Source organism: Arvicanthis niloticus, chromosome 5 (assembly GCF_011762505.2).
Source record: "Arvicanthis niloticus isolate mArvNil1 chromosome 5, mArvNil1.pat.X, whole genome shotgun sequence".
NCBI classification, from domain to species: Eukaryota; Metazoa; Chordata; class Mammalia; order Rodentia; family Muridae; genus Arvicanthis; species Arvicanthis niloticus.
The window spans coordinates 66,096,367-66,113,867 of NC_047662.1; the positions used below are offsets into that span (position 1 = coordinate 66,096,367).

General features: G+C 37.1%; 1 protein-coding gene across 10 annotated transcripts in view; it reads right to left on the bottom strand.

Moving 5' to 3' along the window:
• Nucleotides 1–17,501, bottom strand: part of Ccdc171 (coiled-coil domain containing 171) — a 310,848-nt gene that overhangs the window by 150,470 nt on the left and 142,877 nt on the right. For all 10 annotated transcript variants that reach the window (XM_076934712.1, XM_076934713.1, XM_034504096.2 and 7 more), the window contains 3 exons: nt 15,284–15,510; nt 14,829–15,011; nt 11,373–11,558 (listed from right to left, as the gene is read on the bottom strand). In XM_076934712.1, the coding sequence (XP_076790827.1) occupies nt 11,373–11,558; nt 14,829–15,011; nt 15,284–15,510 (596 nt within the window). The remainder of the gene's footprint in view (nt 1–11,372; nt 11,559–14,828; nt 15,012–15,283; nt 15,511–17,501) is intronic.

The window sequence follows — 17,501 nt, forward strand, 5'->3', positions numbered from 1 at the left end:
ACACATACATATTCACAAATTATACAAATCTACTGATTTAAAAGTCTATATAAGTAAAATACATAATTGCATTCTATATGTTATGTTAAAGTATATAAACATACATTATAAAATGTAAACTTGTATAGCATATCTACTTACACCTGTATGTATGTATTGTACAATGATGTGGGTGTGCGTGTGTGTGTGTGTGTGTGTGTGTGTGTGAATAGTAAATATGATTTGAAAACTGAAAAGCCAGTTTGTTCAGCTTGCTGTATACCTCAGAAGTACACCTGTCTGGCACGCATGAGGCCTGGGGTCCACAACACAACAAAAAAAAAAGGGGGTCAGAGGGGTCAGTCTCTCATGTTTCTTTTTTTCATTAAAAAATGATACTTTTTATTATGAGTTGTACAGTTTCTTATAAACCTCAAAAATAACTTCTGCACTGTTCAAGCTGGTTAATTATGCCATGACTGGAAGGCTCGGCACTCCTGAGCATGCTGGTTAATATCAGTTGATTAGGAGGCATGATCTAAGAAAGGCATGCTCACTGCTGGTAGGTTTTCTATATGACAGCAACCTCTGAGAAGTGACACACCATACAGAGAGTCTCCTTATTCTAGCAGGCAAATCCTCCTATAGCATGTAAAAGGTGCTATGTCTATCAAATTTCTCTTCAAATATGGGTGAGTTATTTCTTCTTTTCAAATGTGAAATATGAAGATCTCCAGGAATAACCAATCAGAGTTATAATTTTTCAGCATAAAAACTCCTTAAAGGTGTGAAGAGGGAAAAGACAATCAAGTTTGCCAACAACATAGCCCAAGTGTTTAACTTCTATAGAAGGCAACTTCAGCAAGAATAATGTCCAGTTCTTTGAACTTATTTTTGTTTTGCTTAGGCAGCTATAATACTCATCTGAGCGCATTGTGACTGCCAACTACAATAATGCAAAGTCTTTGTATCATGTTGATCTGAGTGTTCATGCTCAACGGCATCGTTTCTCTTTTCTAAAGTAACAAACTAACTACATAGAAATAAAGAACAAAACCCATCTGTGGGGGAAACACACTGCTCCTTTTTACAATTGATGCAAAATGAGACAGCATGCTTTTCTGGTCTGTTGGAAGATCTTGATTTTTGATGTGCTGCTTCCAGTATTGTAATATTAATACCTAATGCTAATAAGTATGGAAGTAGAGGGGGTGTTCTTATACATGTGAAAAAAAATACTAGACCTAAAATAAAACCCCAATTCAATGATTTAAAGAAAAAGATACCAGTACCTCTGACTCGGTAATCCTCCTGCCTGAGAGCTCTTTGAGTATAGAATCAACCTGATGTTCATCTGAAGTGTCTATTGTGTTTGAAACAGTAGAGCAGGCTGGACTTGAAGTCACAGACACATGCCTGTCTCTGCCCCCAAGTGCTGGGATTAAAGTCATGAGCACCGCATTAACTGCATCAGAATGTTTTTTTTTTTAAGTTATTATTTTCTTTGTTTTTTGACATTGTAATATAATTAGACTATGTTTCCCCTTCCTTTTCTTCCCTCCCAATCTTTCCATAGACCTTCCTAGTCTCTTTCAAATTCTTGGCTTCTTCTATACACAGATAGACACACACACACACACACACACAGGGTGGGGGGAGAGATGGAGAGAGAGGGGAAGAACTGAATACATACATACAACCTGCTCAGTCTATGTAGTGTTTCTTGTATGTGTGTTGGCATATATCTTTTTAGAGCTGACCATTTGGTATTGGATAATCAGAAAGTGTACTCTGAAGTTTTAATAGTGAAAAATGCTACATGAGACAAAATATTGCATAAATATACTTTGAAGGATTCTTAGTATTTTTATTTGGCTATTTAAAAACACCTAAATTTTAAGTAATCCCAATAACTGTTCCTAAATTGCAAATCCGTAAACCCATAAGCCTGGCAGCTAAAGGATCATCCACAACTCATCTCCCTCATATCTGTCTTCCAAATCAAAGCAGAGCCTCGGCATCCTGACTCCTGCCGCCCTGCTGTAAGCCAGCATCACATTCAGTCAGGAGTCTACTGTAACCTCCTCATTTCTTTGTTTCTGCTTTTGCATATTCTAATGTGTGGCAGAATGAGGCTTTGACAGTTCTAATGAAAACAATACCTCTCCTACCTAAAAAACTGAATACAAAATATAGCATCTCTCTAGATTGATTTGCAAATTTTTAATAATGATTATATACAAATGATAAGTGAAATGGTATGAAGGATTTTGTTTAATAATTTTATAATAAGCATGCTTGGTTACAAAAGACAAGTTAAGATGCCTGTAAAATAAGTATGCAAAGTAAGTTGAACTATATGATATAAAATACTTTTTTAAAATGTAACCTAATCAAAGTGCTCAGTTAAGAAGTGATAGTTTTAACTTCAAATAGCAACTGAGTGAGAACAAATTCAAGCATGAAAAGAATATTTAGTTACATATCAAACTACGCACTTTGAAAACAACAACATATGTCCTAAGATTAAACTAAGAAGATGGGAATTATATTTTAGTATGTGTTTTTCTGATGTTCAGGCTAACAAAAATGAGAATGTCATTTTATGAATCTTTTAGCTTCTAAATTGAATTTTCTACTAAACTATTATTTATAAAGAGATATGAACACTGCTGCTTTCTTAATTATTCTTCTTTGACCTTCAAATATAATTGACTACCCTGTAGGTCCCAGTAGTGTAACCCATTAGGAAGATAAAAACATATGGGATTAAAGTAAAAAAAGATAAGATTTTAAATTAAGTAATAATGTTAATAATCCTGCTCCATGAAAATGAATTATATGATAGACATTAATTATTATTATACTCTGGGTGTATCCATTAAAAGATGCTAAAATTGCTTCATATATTTTTCTTTCATTAACATATATTAACAGAACTGGGCTACATAAGGATATTTTCACACAGGTATATAAATTACTTTGGAGTACATACTCTTGCCTTCTTTTTTCTCCTCCTTACTATTTTTCCTGTCTCCATACACAGTTTTATTTCTAATTTCATGTTACATACATATATGTGTATACATATGCATTATATATTTTATATGTGTGTGTTTGTGTGTGTATATGTATGTATGTACATATGAAATCTAGGATCCACAAGTAAGAAGGTATAGATTTGTCTTTGTGAGACTGACGTGAGTCACTTAATGATTATCTTCAGTTGTATCTATTGTCCTGAAAACACGACTTGGTTTTTTATTGCTGAAACAAACTTCACTGTAGATATATACCATGTGGTCTTAATTGTTTGATAATTTCATATAAGAACACGCTTATATTAACATCATTTCTAACATCTTTCCCTCTCTCTTCTCCAACTCCTCCCATATGCCACTCACCATCTCCTCTTCTATAGTTGGTGTGTGTGCGTGCATGCATGTGTACGTGTGTGTGTGTGTGTGTGTGTGTGTGTGCATAACACACACTGAGTCCAGTTACTGTTGCCCATATGTCATCTGTTTAGTCTTTCACTTGATTGAATAGGATTGACCTAAGATTATTTGAGGCACCATTTCTCTAATTTCTTTTTTCATTTGTCATTTTTTATATGGGAAGGTTACTGATCTGGAAGTTAATTCTGGATCTTGCTAGTTTGCCAAAAGTGTTTATCAGCTTTATGAGTTTCCTGTTGGAGCTTTTAGGGTTATTTATATGTACAATTATATCTTCCACATATAAAGATACCCTTGACTTCTTCCCTTCCTATTGGTGTTCCCTTATTGTCCTTCAGTTGTCTCACTGCTCTAAGACTTCAAGTACTATATTGAATAAATATGGAGAGAGTGAGCAGCCTTGGCTTGGACCTGACCTTAGTAGAAATGCTTTGGGTTTATTATTGTTTAGGTTGATATTGGCTGTAGACTTGCTGAAAATCACTCTGTGTTATATTGAGGTATGCCCCTTGTGTCCCTAGTCTCTCCAGGACATTTATCATGGAGGGATGTTGTATTTTGTCAGGCTTTTCTGAATCTGTTGAGATGATTGTGTGGTTTTTTTTCTTCTTTCAATGTGTTCATATAGTATAATACATTTATCACTTTATATATATTGAACCATCCCTATATTCCTATGATGAAGTCTACTAGATCTTAGTGCATAATCACTTGATATGTTCTTAGATTCAATTTGCAAGAATTTTAATGAGAATAAAATAAACAAGTAAAATAATAAAATAACAAAATAAACAAGTATCTGTGGAGGTCAATGATCTTTACTTTCCAATGGTTTTTAATACCTGACAATTAACTAACATAAGAAGATTACTATTACATTTTATAATATTTAAAGACTTAACCAGCACATTTTATATTCATACCGCCTGAGGTACACATTTTCTTATTTGATGTTCAATCATGTGACTTGTAATGCTAAATTCTGTGCTCTCTACCCTACAGTAGCAACCTTGCTTAATGACTTCCAAGCTCTTTCTATAGGAATATAAAAGACAGACCACTTTCAAGATAACTTCTCAGCTAAATCATCCTTGAATCATAATAGACGTAGACACTAAGATTCTGTATTTGTGTGTGGAGAGACTGGGTTGTCTGTGCTTTAGTAACACATTTCCTATCCAGTGCCCAGAGCAGCTGCCAAGTCCCCATGTGTCCAGCAGATAGAACTCACTTCACAGTAGCCCCTCCTGACTTCTAGCTCCATGAAAATAGATGTTCTCTAGGTCATAAGTTGTAAGGCCCAGATTTTCCTGTTTTGATTGTCAGCTCCAGCCTCCACCCGTCTGCAAGCTCAAGGAGCTACTCAGACTTCCATTCCTGCCTCCTTATTTCCAGTACTGAAATATCCGCTCTCTCTAGTCCTGATTGTTCACCACAAACTTCATTTGTTATACTGTCTGAATAGAGCTTCCACTTACCATCATTTAAATGTGTTAGAAAATTAATCCAATGTGCTTTGTGCTGAAAAAACTGAAACTCTTTAAAGGTATTGGATCATGGAGACTCTATGCTTATGAAAGCATTATATTAGTTGTCATGGAAGTGAACTCCTTAAAAGGATGTTTGGCTACCTTTGCTTTCTTTGCACCCGTACTGTCTCACACTCTGCACTCTGCCACAGGATGGAGAAAGGGTTCGCCTTTCTAGATGCCTCGCCTTCATGATAGACTTACACCCTCTAGAACCAGGAAAAATAAATATCTGTTTGTATGAAATACTAAGCCTGTGGTGTTTTGTTACAGCACCCAAAGAAAGGACTCAGACACCACTTCATGTAGGACTGAACCATGAGCAACAGTCTTTATTACTTATTCTTTTGTTTTATGTTTATTTGTTTGCAATTTTTCAAACATATCAAAAATCCTAGCTCACAGCTGATATAATTATCCTTAGAGCTATGGCCTGATATAACTTAACATAACATAATGAAGTAAGAAACAAAAAACATACAATTATCTCAGTGGGTTCACTGAATATACTTTTCAATATCTAATATCAATTCATGATATTTTAAATATGGACAATCTAGGAATAAAATCTCCTTGACACTCTCCAAAATCTAACTAAAAGCCAAAAGCAAATGTTCTTCTTCTTTTACATTTATTTATTATGCATGTACATCGTGTGTGTGTGTGTGTGTGTGTGTGTGTGTGTGTGTGTACCACTGCTTAAATGTACAGGTCAGAGGACAACTTCTGTGGGTGTTGCTCTTTTCTTCCACCACATGAGACACACACACACTAAATTAATCAATAAGTAAATGTAAAGAAATTACTAAAACTAAAATCTTTTAAAAAATGTAGCTATTTTTAGATAATATATCATAGGTAACTTTTTTATTCATCTACATTTTCTATATCTTCTATTCACAAGTGTGTTTTTATTTCATAAATACAAAGATACAAATCTTAGCATTTTAAAGTCTTATAAAAACCACGAAGAATATTTATCAAGTATATAATTGCTTTCAAATAGTATCTTAATTTAGTCTCAGGAAAATCCCGTAACTTGGGTATCATTATCACGAGCTCTGCAGGAGAAAGGAAGGCTGAGAAAGGTTAAGTAGATTGTTCAAGTGACAGAACTGGGATTTGAATTAGAGAATCCTTGTTCCAAGGCCAGTTGTTATTTTCTACTGAACCATGCTACCTCCCGCAAGAGAACAGTTTTACATTACCACCTGCTAGTTCTAATTAAGAGATAGTAATTAAACAATTTTCCATTCCTGACAACAATATTTAAGTGACTCATATTTTAAAGAAACTAATATAAGCAACTCTCTCAGCTGGAAGATATGATACATAAACATAAGTGCCAGCACTTACAGAGAGATTCCCGTATGACTCTGTCAATTACATTACCTATTTATAGGATCGGAAGCACAAAAAATATTGAATGACAAGTATACTTGTAAACAACACTGAACTTGATTAGTAATCAAAGAGATATAAATTAAAATAACAAACATATGTATTAAGTTGGCAAAAATTATAGAAATAGTAACTGCCAGGTTGGGCAACTGTACAGCTCTCAAACATCTAAGAACTAATGTCATTCATTAAAAACTTGCTGTGAGCCAACTGATAATACAGGCACTTTAAAAATGTCCGTGGGAGACCAGGTGTGGTGGCATATGCCTGTAATCTCGGCGCTTGGAAGGCTAGCACATGGGAATCATGACTTCAAGGTCAGTCTGAACTTTTATGGCAAGACTCTATCTCAAAAATAAAATAGTTTGTGGCTTTTGACCAAGTAACTCCTCATCTGACTCTTGATTAAGAAATCAGAGACATGTATATAAAGATTTAGATACAGATATCTTATACTTCCCTGAGGGGAAAAAAATGAATGAAGATGAGGGAGAATATGGGATAAATCTGAATGTATTAATAATAACTTAGCTTGAAATATCTAGATTTGATAACATGTTAGAAATAATAAAATGGAGAATATTATATGCATTTCACCAAAAAATAATAATAACTTAGCTTAATAAAGTACAGATACATCCCATCTTAAACAGAGTCTAGAAAGGGCAGAGTGCTGGTTAAATGATTATAGCCAGACATGAAGAATAAATCCTGGTACTCCATTCGTCAGTGATTATAGTTAATAATGTTATTTCAAAATTACTAAAAGAGTGGATGTTAAATGATATGGCAACAAAGAAATATATGAATAATAGATATGTTAATTATGCTGAAATGATCCTTCTACAATTATGCATTTCTTTTTTTAAATATTACCCTGTATCCCATAAGGATATGCAACTATATATGTACATATATATGCATATATACATACATGCGTGGATATATACGTATATGAATTCAGAGTGCTGGTGTCATTTCTCAGGCCTGTCACTTTGCTTTTTGACATAGCACTGCTCACAAGCCTGAGTCCACTGATTAAGCAATTCTGGCTGGCCAGCAAGTATCAAGAATCCAACTGTTTCTGCCTTGTCAGCACTGTATTACAAGCATGCCACCAACATGGCTTTTTAACGTGGGTGCTGGGGATCAAGCTTAGCTTCTCACTTGGCAAGGAGTTTACCACTGAGCTGTTATATAACAGTTTCCTTCCAAATTGAAAAATTCCACCAGGAAGCTCTTTAAGCAGAGAGATAAACAAGTCAAATTAGCTTCAGGAAGTCCCTGAAACTAACCAGATTTACTAGGCCCCTCCCTCCAAGAATAAGCAATAAAGGTGATGACAGTCACTCTCAGATAAGCCAAGCTGAAGAGAAGACTCTCAGAAGAGCAAAAGCTGCAAAGAAGATGCTGAATCCAGACCAGCTGCCTAGAAGACATTTAGACCAGAGCCACCTGTTGAGCTGCCTACAGGCTGTGCAGTGTGCTCCAGGTTCCCAGCTTTATGAAATGTCACCCACATTTGGGTGGGCCTTGATGATGTAGCTGTCTTTGAGTAATTTCTGCTCTTTTAAGTAACCCCTCGCCCACACTCCTGTAACTAACCCCAATAAAACTCATTGGTTCACCACATTAGACTCTAGCAGTATCCATTCAATCGTGGGTTCCCTATCCAGGGTGAGTAGACATGTGTTTTGCATCTCCCCAGGAAATGTTCTGTACACAACACAATCTATCCAACCACAAGTATATAAATGTTGTCAATCAAAAAGGAAAAAGTGAAATGTTACATATATTAAAGAATCCAATTTCAAAAACCATTACTGGGCACTCTGCTAGACCTTGGTGCACACCCAGCTTTGCTCCTTCCTGTGGACACTCTCAGCCCTCCCTTCTATCCCACCTCCATTCCTTCGTGTCAGCCCGATGCCTAAAAACATCTATCTAGGATTACAGTAGCCATAATGCCTGGGACTCAGGTAGGTGAATCACACTCTCCTTCCTGTCCAGCATCATGGCAGCTCCATTCTCACCCTCATCCCTGTAACAGCCTGCTTGCAGGTGGCCCTTTTCCCGCCTCAGTGCCGTTCACTGGATACTCAGTGCAGACCCATCCCCTTAGCCTTTTCATCTGTTTCCTTGGATCACCCTTTGTGTCACCGCAATGTGCTTGTAGGAGGCTCTCCTCCCACAATTCCTTCAACTCCCTGGGGACCCGCCTGATGGTGTGGACAGGAGCCCCAAAGATCTTTCCTGAAGCCCCTCTCAGCCTTTTCTACTAGCCCATCTCTCGCTTTCTGCCACCCAACAAGCTAAAGAAGCATTCTCTACTAGGCCACCCACAGCTACCACATTTTCGAAGATCTAGAATGGGCAACAGAAACCAATCAACAGAACACCCACCCAACAAAGACTAGATTAGCCATGAGCACCTAGAATCATCTCAATCATCCTCACTCCAAAAGACTAGACACAAGAACAAAATACACAAAATTGAACCGCCAAAACAATCTGCCTCTTCTAGAACCAGTAACCTTGCTACAGTAGCCCTGAGTATAGCTAAAGTGCAAGACAAGGACTTCAAAACAACAATTATGAATATGTTCAAGGACCTTGAAGAAGATATGAATGAAGAAGATATGAAAGAAGTCTGTGAAAACACAAAACATGGAATAAAATAATGAAAACAACTCAGTGTGAAAGGAGAATGTAACAAAAAAAAAAAAATAGAATCATTAAAGAAACCCAAACAAAAACAAAACTGGAAGAGAAAATTTTAAGAAGTCAAACAAGAACCTCAGAGGCAAGCCTCCCCAACAGACTACAAAACAGGGAAGACAGACTCTTAGGCACTGAAGACAAGGTAGAAAGCATGGATACCTCAGTCAGAGAAAATGTTAAATCTAAAAACATCCAGTCACAAAATATCCAGGAAATCCAGGATGCTGTAAAAAGACCAAATCTAAGAATATAGGAATAGAAGAAGGAGAAAAATCACACACCAAAGGACAATCCATCCTGAGGGAGGTATTCCAGACCCCAGATATAAGTACTTTCTGCATTCTCCTGTGTGTGAATGCTAGTTCTTAAGCTTTTGATGGGCATGCAACAATCCATATGACCACTGAAGTTAGGTATACAGTAAATAGCTAGGGGGATCCCAAGAAAGGAGAAATAGAACATATAGTTACAGAAAGACAGGGGAGACAGGAGCATGAGGATTAAATAGGGAGAGGGAGAAAAAGGTAAGAGTGTAGAGGAATTTTAACCCAGCAACATGGCCTCTCTGGCATGGGATCACATCCAAAGTCCTTCTAAGTCTATATGATCTGGCCAGAATGCAGATACACTCTGGATTACAGTATGACCTGGCTGGATACAGATATATCCTTAGTACACACCTTTAATCTCTAACAGTGAAGCCAAGATTAGTCTGTAGAAGGAAACAGCCATGCTTGAAAGTGACATCTAATTGAGGGGCAGACAAAGTGACTAATTGGAGAAATATTTGACAGAATAGGATATGGCCAAAATATTTACCACAAACTGATAGTAAAGCCCTATTGTTGAAAACAACTTTCACATATCTCATTAAACAAAGAGAAGCTGAGTTGGTGTCTAACTAGATAGAGCCTTCACCCCTAGTATTCATGGTATTAGATGGTACTCTGAATACTACCAGAGGAGAAAAGTAACTACCAATCCAGCTACCAACCCTGAAATCTACTAGAGTGGCCTGCCTTCATGATATGCTGGTGCAATAGTGGCACATATGTTGTGGGGGTAATCAACCTCTCTCTACAAGATGGAAACCATGTCTGACACTACCTAAGTGGCCATGGGCATGGGGGAAAGCAAATAAACATAGTAAAAAAAACTAACTCCTAATGGCATTCTGCTATACCCATGGATCAGTGCCTAAGCCATCAGCAGAGAAGCTTCCTATTACACTAAATAGGAACTAATACAGAGACCCATGTGCAGAGAGTAAGAGACTTCAGAAAATTCAGTCCTAAATAAAATTGTCTTCATCAAACCTCTTTGTCTTTGTAAACCTCAGGACTCAGGGAACTATGTGGAAGAGAACACAGAAAGATTGTAAAAGCCAGTGGGAAAAGATGACACCAAGGAACGAGTGGCTCCTCAGACACAACAGGACTGAAGCAAACATGAACTTACAGAGACTGTGGCAGCATGCTCAGGGACTGCACAGGTTCGAGTCAAACAGGATCCCAACAGGAAAGGGAGAAGCAGACATAGAGGCCTATCCCTAACAAGAAGCATTCTCCAACTGACATCCACTTGCAAAGGAAAAATTCGTTTTTTCCAATGGAATCTCACTATGTATATTAACCACACCTGAGGGTAAATAGGAAACAGTCAACACAAAATAAACTCAATGGTATTTTTGTACATGTTTTCACTCATATGGCTTTGTTTGGGCGGTTTTGTCTTGCTGATCTTTTGCTTGTATGTACGGTTTCTGAATCTGTGTTTTTATACTGTGTGTGTACGTGTGTGTGTGTGTGTGTGTGTGTGTGTGTGTGTGTTTCTTGTGGGGTTTTTTCCTTTTTTCACTATTCTGCTTTGGTTTTTTTGTTTGCCTGTGTTTTTTAAAGAAAGAGAAATAAAGGGTGTGGAGTTGGTAACTAGGCAGGTGGAAAGATTTGAGAGGAAATGAGGAAAAAGAACCATGATTAGATTATATAAAAAGTTGTTTTCAATTAAAAATACATTTAAATACATTTAAAAAATACATTTAAATATTACTGGAAAACACTTACTTGTATTCAACCAGTCATTAAAGCCCGCCTTTACAGTTTCCATGCATGTCCTCACAGCCTGTAAGCATGATGGAGTGACACTTCACACCATCCTTACAAGCCATTTACAGAGAAAGATTTCACACCTATGGATCTGTCCCCTGTTCGGGAGCTATACATGACACAAACACACCAGGATCCATGAAAAGAACAAATAACTCATTATACAAGAGATGTTCTACCTTAACAGCTTCTCCAAGAGTCTGGTTTTTGTCAGCTTCCTCGCTGGAGTGCAATTCGAGTCTATAATTCAACTCCTGCAGTTGCTGGGCCTGTTCATTCAGCAGCATTTGTGCCTGCTGCTCCCGAAGTAATGCATTATTTAGCTCTTCACATGCACTTTCAAACTTCTCGTGGGTGATCAATTTCTTTAAAAAGAAGAGAAAACAATCAGTTGCTAGCCAGTTGTGTTGCTGTACTGTTTGTTCTCTCAGAGCTGCATTTACTGACATAACGAATATAATATGGGGCTAGAGAGAGATGGCTCTGTGCTTAAGAACACTTATGTTCCTCTAGAAGATTAGAGTTCAGTTCCCAGCACCCATGAGGTGGGGGGAGGGGCCCACAACCACCTAGGACTCCAGCTCCAGGGGACCTGATGTCCTTTTCTGGCCACCACAGGCACCTGGACACATACACTTACACAGTGTACATAAATACATACATACATAGATAGAAATTTGCACAATAATATAATGCAAACATTTCTAAGAATTTACTATAATACAATACGTAAAATTTGTTTTCCTCAAAATAAAAGGTCAAGGTAAACTATCACTTTAGTTTTTAAAGTATAACAATCATACTTTTAATGTTATCTTTTTAGTCCAAATCTTAACACTTGAAATTCCAAACTTTTTGTAAAGGTGATGATTAAAAGACTCACAGCCTTTAAGAAAGACATTCAAATGACCATAAGTATTCAGATGATCCCTATGTCTGTGTTCAGTGGACTACTTCTCAGATGGATCTCTCTGACCCAGCGCCCTCTGTCTGGCAGTTCCTGCCCATGCTCACACTCTCATGCTACGTTGTTGTTGTTGTTGTTGTTTTCCACAGTCATTATCAAAATTCACCTCGTTTTCCTGCCCATACACTGCCTGCATGGAGGTAGCTGCACTGCACTGAGGGCTCATTTAGCTTTCTCACCCAAGACAGAGAATAATTAAAGCATACTCTATACACCATAACATGAAGGATAACTTGCAATCCAGTGACTATTCTCTGTGAGAGTGCTCTGGAAAGCTAACAATGGCTCTCACCGGCCACCATGCCTTAAAGGCACATGGGATCTAGGTCAGACATACTCCAATATCCCTTCTTCCAAGCCTTTGCATTAGTAAAACAAGAAACCTGACACTGAGATCTTGAAGTGCAAAGAGAAGAATGGCTCACAAAAGGTACGTCTACAGAGTAGGTGTGGAAGTAGGGAAACACACACCCTCTTAATCATACTGCCTGCACGTGTCTAAAAGTCAGAGCTCGCCCACTGTGAAACGGGACTTGAGGTAGATTCATATCATTTATCACAGACATAATGTCACCTGAGTGGAATTCTTTTTAAAAAAAAATCTAGATATGGAAGAATAAAAATCATACTTCACTGTATCTTATCTAGAAACTATAAATTATTACCATCTTAATGATGTTCTTTATCTCTCAGTTTTCTCACAAAGAAGACAAAAATTGTTTCTTCAGGGCCCAGAAATTATGCAGCTCATAGAAAGAGAAAGTGTTGTTTGAACTAAATTTAAGGATAAATTTATACCGTGAGCACATATATGAGACTAAATAATCTAATTTATTCAAAATATTCAAATTGTAAGAGAGTATAAAATATGAGAATAAAATTACTCAAACTACAAGAGAGGAGAGTTTTGTCTCCTCCATAAACAGCAGGCTCTTCAAGCAATGGCATTTTAAAAGGGGAGTTTTCTGAGGTGAAAGCAATCCTACTTAACTGCTACTTACTCCATCGCAGCCTTTTAGGGCTGTCAGCCTTGCTAACCACATGCTTGTATCAGTTTGGAAAACAGAAGTTTAATTAAAATAAAAATACATCCTTTAAAGTGGAATCTTGGAAAAAACAAGACAGGTAGGGAGATAAGATGCTTGCTGCTTTGCAAGCCCAACACCCTGAGGCTGAGCCCCAGACCCCACAGTGGGAGAGAGAACCGACTCCTAAGAGTTGCCTGTAACTCTCACACTCATGCTGTTACAAACAAGCGCATGTGTGTATGCGTGCACATACACAATACAGGCACACCCATGTAACTTTAAAACCTATTTTTAATGATGGTTTTTAAATGCTTTAACCTCTTTTTTAGCCCAAAACCCAGTGGGAAAGAAAGGATACAGGGCAAGTGGACCTGTTTAGAAAGGTTCTTTGAAGCAACTCCCGTCTGTATTGTGTGGAAATCGGCAGTTTAGTTCACAGGTTAGCAATGGCAGCTTGATCCACTCATAAACACTCTATGGATATATCAGTTTGGTAGTCAGGATAGCGAACACAAATCAGCAGGGATGGCACTACCTGGCAGAGACAGCCAGGCCTCCATCACTGTCCACTGAGTCTGATTTATGTCGTTTTCGGGTCTTCCCTCGGCCCATGTCGTCTCAGCACATGCACCTGTACCAGCTGACACCACTCTGTCAATCAGCCCAAGCTGATATCAGCCAAAGCGGCAAGAAACTGCAGCACACCACCACAAGTTTTCCGGTCTATTTCTATGGAGTCCTGACAAATGCAGATCAACTACACAGTGTAAAGCTAACCGCGTGTGTGTTGTTAGCAAAGAATCTTTCATTAGGTGTCCTTTCATGTGTTTGCTTTAATAGAACATCCTTTCTCCTGTGTCTGCTTCAGTGAAATCTTTCACGAATCTGCCTTAGTCTTTCACCTGTGTCCACTTCAGGAAAACACTCCTTCACATCTTTGCCCCAGCAAAACACCATCCAACCGACTTTCAAAAAAAAAAAAAAAAAAAAAAAAAAAAAAAACCATAAGTTTTTACTTCATACCCATACACACGCACATGCACACACACTGATAATTAATTAGCTGATTAATTAGTAAGATGCTGGGTATACAATCCCATGCTTAAGGGCAGCTCTGTGCTCAGCAGTAGACAGCTAAAACAAAAAGAACTCAATGGCATCTGTGGAGGTTTTTGTCTTTAACATTCCAGGGTCCTGGGCATATATCTTATAGATTCCAGTGGTGTGCTCTATAGGATTCCTGTATGTATGAACATGTGTATCTGTGTGTCTATATGTCTCTCTCTCTTGTACTTTTTCTTTGGCTTGGTTTTTTTTTCCTGTATGTTTGTTTGCTTTAACCTACTCTAGTTTGTTTGTTTGTTGTTACTATTTTTAGATGGCCTTGTTTTCTAATGAAAAGAGAATAAAGGGTATGGAGAGGAAATGGAGATCTGGAAAGAGTTGGGGGAGGGGGAACTAATCAGAATATACTGCCTGAAAACTCTGTATCAATAAAAAATAAAATTGGAAAAAAATAACAGAAAAATTTAATACAAAGCAATCCTGTTGAAGAGACTTTGAATTATTTCTAGTAATCAAACAATCAGTGTTACGGAAGAGATGGAGAGAAAGGTATCGCACAGCCATCCTTTGCTTACAGAGTGCTTGAATTCATTTAATTGCGTTTGCAGACTCTGTGACTTGTCCAGCTCCTTCTTCATCTCATGCACGGCCCGTTTGTATTCTGTCACCTCTAGGCGCAGGGATCGGCGCTCTACCTCAGCTGCATGCAGCCTTTGTGTAAATCCAAATATTTGCTTTTGTAATGATGCAGTGCTTTTCTGTTGTTAAATAAGAATACATTTAGAAGCATCAGCTACTAATTTACAAATAGCAATGAGCATTTTATTAAATTAGATGTAATTCAAACAGACAAGAAATAAATAAAAATAGCTATTTCTAAACCAAGTAAGTAAACTTATTCAAGGAGCTTTATTTTATTAGAAGTTTGTGTGGAACTAAATTATTCAAATAGAATTGATTTGAACTATGAGTTTGAAACATGCTCTAACCCACAAATCCTAAAGTCACTACTAAATGAAATAGCACGTACCATAATAGGGATATGGCTGCACAAACCATATTTGAGGGCCAGCGTGTTCACTTTGTGAAGTCCTCGGGCCAGCCTCTGAACCAGGGAATCCTTTTCTACGTATGTTATGCTCCGGCTGCTATGCAGAGGTATGCTTTCCATTGCCAAACTAATTTTATCCATTAGTTTTGCAAAAGAATTCTTGGCTGCACCTATGAGTAAATGTCCACAAATTCTGGAATTTGGATCTACAAAGAAAAAAAGCATAAAATATAACTTGTCTTGTGTTGACTTCACAGTGTTACTGATCTCAATAGAATGATTTCCAGTTATATAGTTCTCGTTCAGTTGCAGTGACATCTGAAAAGTCCCTTCCCCATCAAGTTTCAACATGAAAAGCTGTGCACAGGCATGAGTCACTACTGAACTGTGCTCCTCAGGAGTTTACAGTCTGACCTTTCGCATGGAACATGGTCATGCTAGCATGTCGCCTTCTCTTTCTCTTCTAACACTTCATAGGATCTTGGCTTCTATTCCTAATCATGACTGCTTCTGATCTTGGTACCATGAGATTTATATTCTGGGACAAGAAAATGCAATTTGCTTTGTTCTGGAATAGTTAAAATTCTACAGCTACAATTACTTATTTCCTCGTGGGATTTCAGTAATCACCCTGCATCTAAGGGACTTGAGGGTCCTTGTGTATGCGATTCAAGCTGATTACAACCAGATCGTTAGGTCTGTAATTAATAATTATACTTAATGTTGATAAACTGTCGCCACTCTCCCTACTAACTGATATTTCAGAAGATAACCAATAATAGGCTTATTTATGCCTTCACCACTGTGATGTGATTTCATTTCCCTATTCTAAGCAGCTCTTAATCTGGCCTTGTTTAGCTTATGGTGCCATCCATTTGGAAGGGCTAGTTCTGAGAGAGCCTTCAAATTCAAATCCAGCACTGTAAGTTCTACATTTCAAAAGTTTCTACTACTGGAATTCATTCAAATTCTCTTTCTATCAAAAGCACAGTGAAATTTAGGCAATGTTACCAAATCAAGATGCAATGCATTAATTGTGGAATTACATACAGTTTAAAGTGAAAAAGCAACAGCGATCAAGGGGCAATCACTGGTTTCCCAGGGCATTTAGAGCTACCTCAGCAATACTCTGCATTCCTCCTCATAGACACTCTGTGTTCTACAATTTGAACTGCATCCTATTTATACTCTTCCTCAATGTATAAACTAAAAGATAAATCATCTGTCATGTAACAGTCAAAACTTGAAAACCACATTTCTTCAGAGTAAGACATAAAATGAAAATTGCCAATTTGATAAAAGTTTAATATTGTACATATAAATTTTATTCATTAGTTTCCAGTACACTGACTTCAGAGAATATAAGGTAATGTATTTTCATGCTATATGATACTCATTATAAACATATTCTCCAAGGATGTCAGGGACAAAGTCATACAGAGTTTAATTAAAGTGCATAACTCTTTTGTTAATAATAAGTCATTTAAAAGTAATTAATGACAAAAAGTTCACTAGCACAATTGGATGGCATTTGACACATAACGTAGAACAGTTAAGTAAATAACTGTATACATTAAATAATTCATTGTTCACTAAAAGAACAGTACAATTTTCCTCTTAATATTCAGCATAACACATCATTTGATATCAAGTATACATATTCCCTGTGTCTTCAGCTGCACTGTATATTTATATTGGTCATCTTTCATTTCCGGCTGCCGTGTCCTCACTATGCCAGGCCAGCATATATGGCTATTTTTATATATTTGTTGGACCAATCACATCCCATTACACTATCATAGCAGCTGCAACAATATTGAACTCAACAATGCATTCAAAAATACTAAGAGAAAATAACACTAATTTTCATGTTATATCAAAAACAACTTTTTAAGCAAATGTAAGATCTGTTTTTAAATTTTTAAGTAATGTAAATGTAATGGCATTTTCAATAAAAAGAGCCTTAAAATAAAATTTCAACTACAATTAAATTTTAAGATATACTATTTATTTTACTATATCACTGAAAGGTGTTTGGTAGACTCTAACCTCTAATGAAGGAGAAAACTAAATGACTGTACAATCCCACGAGGCATTCTTCTGAATTGTTAAGGAGTTAGGAAAAGACACATTCTAAGCATGTGTGCTGTACATCACAAATTACAGTCAGAGCACTAAATAATTTATGTTTTAAGAA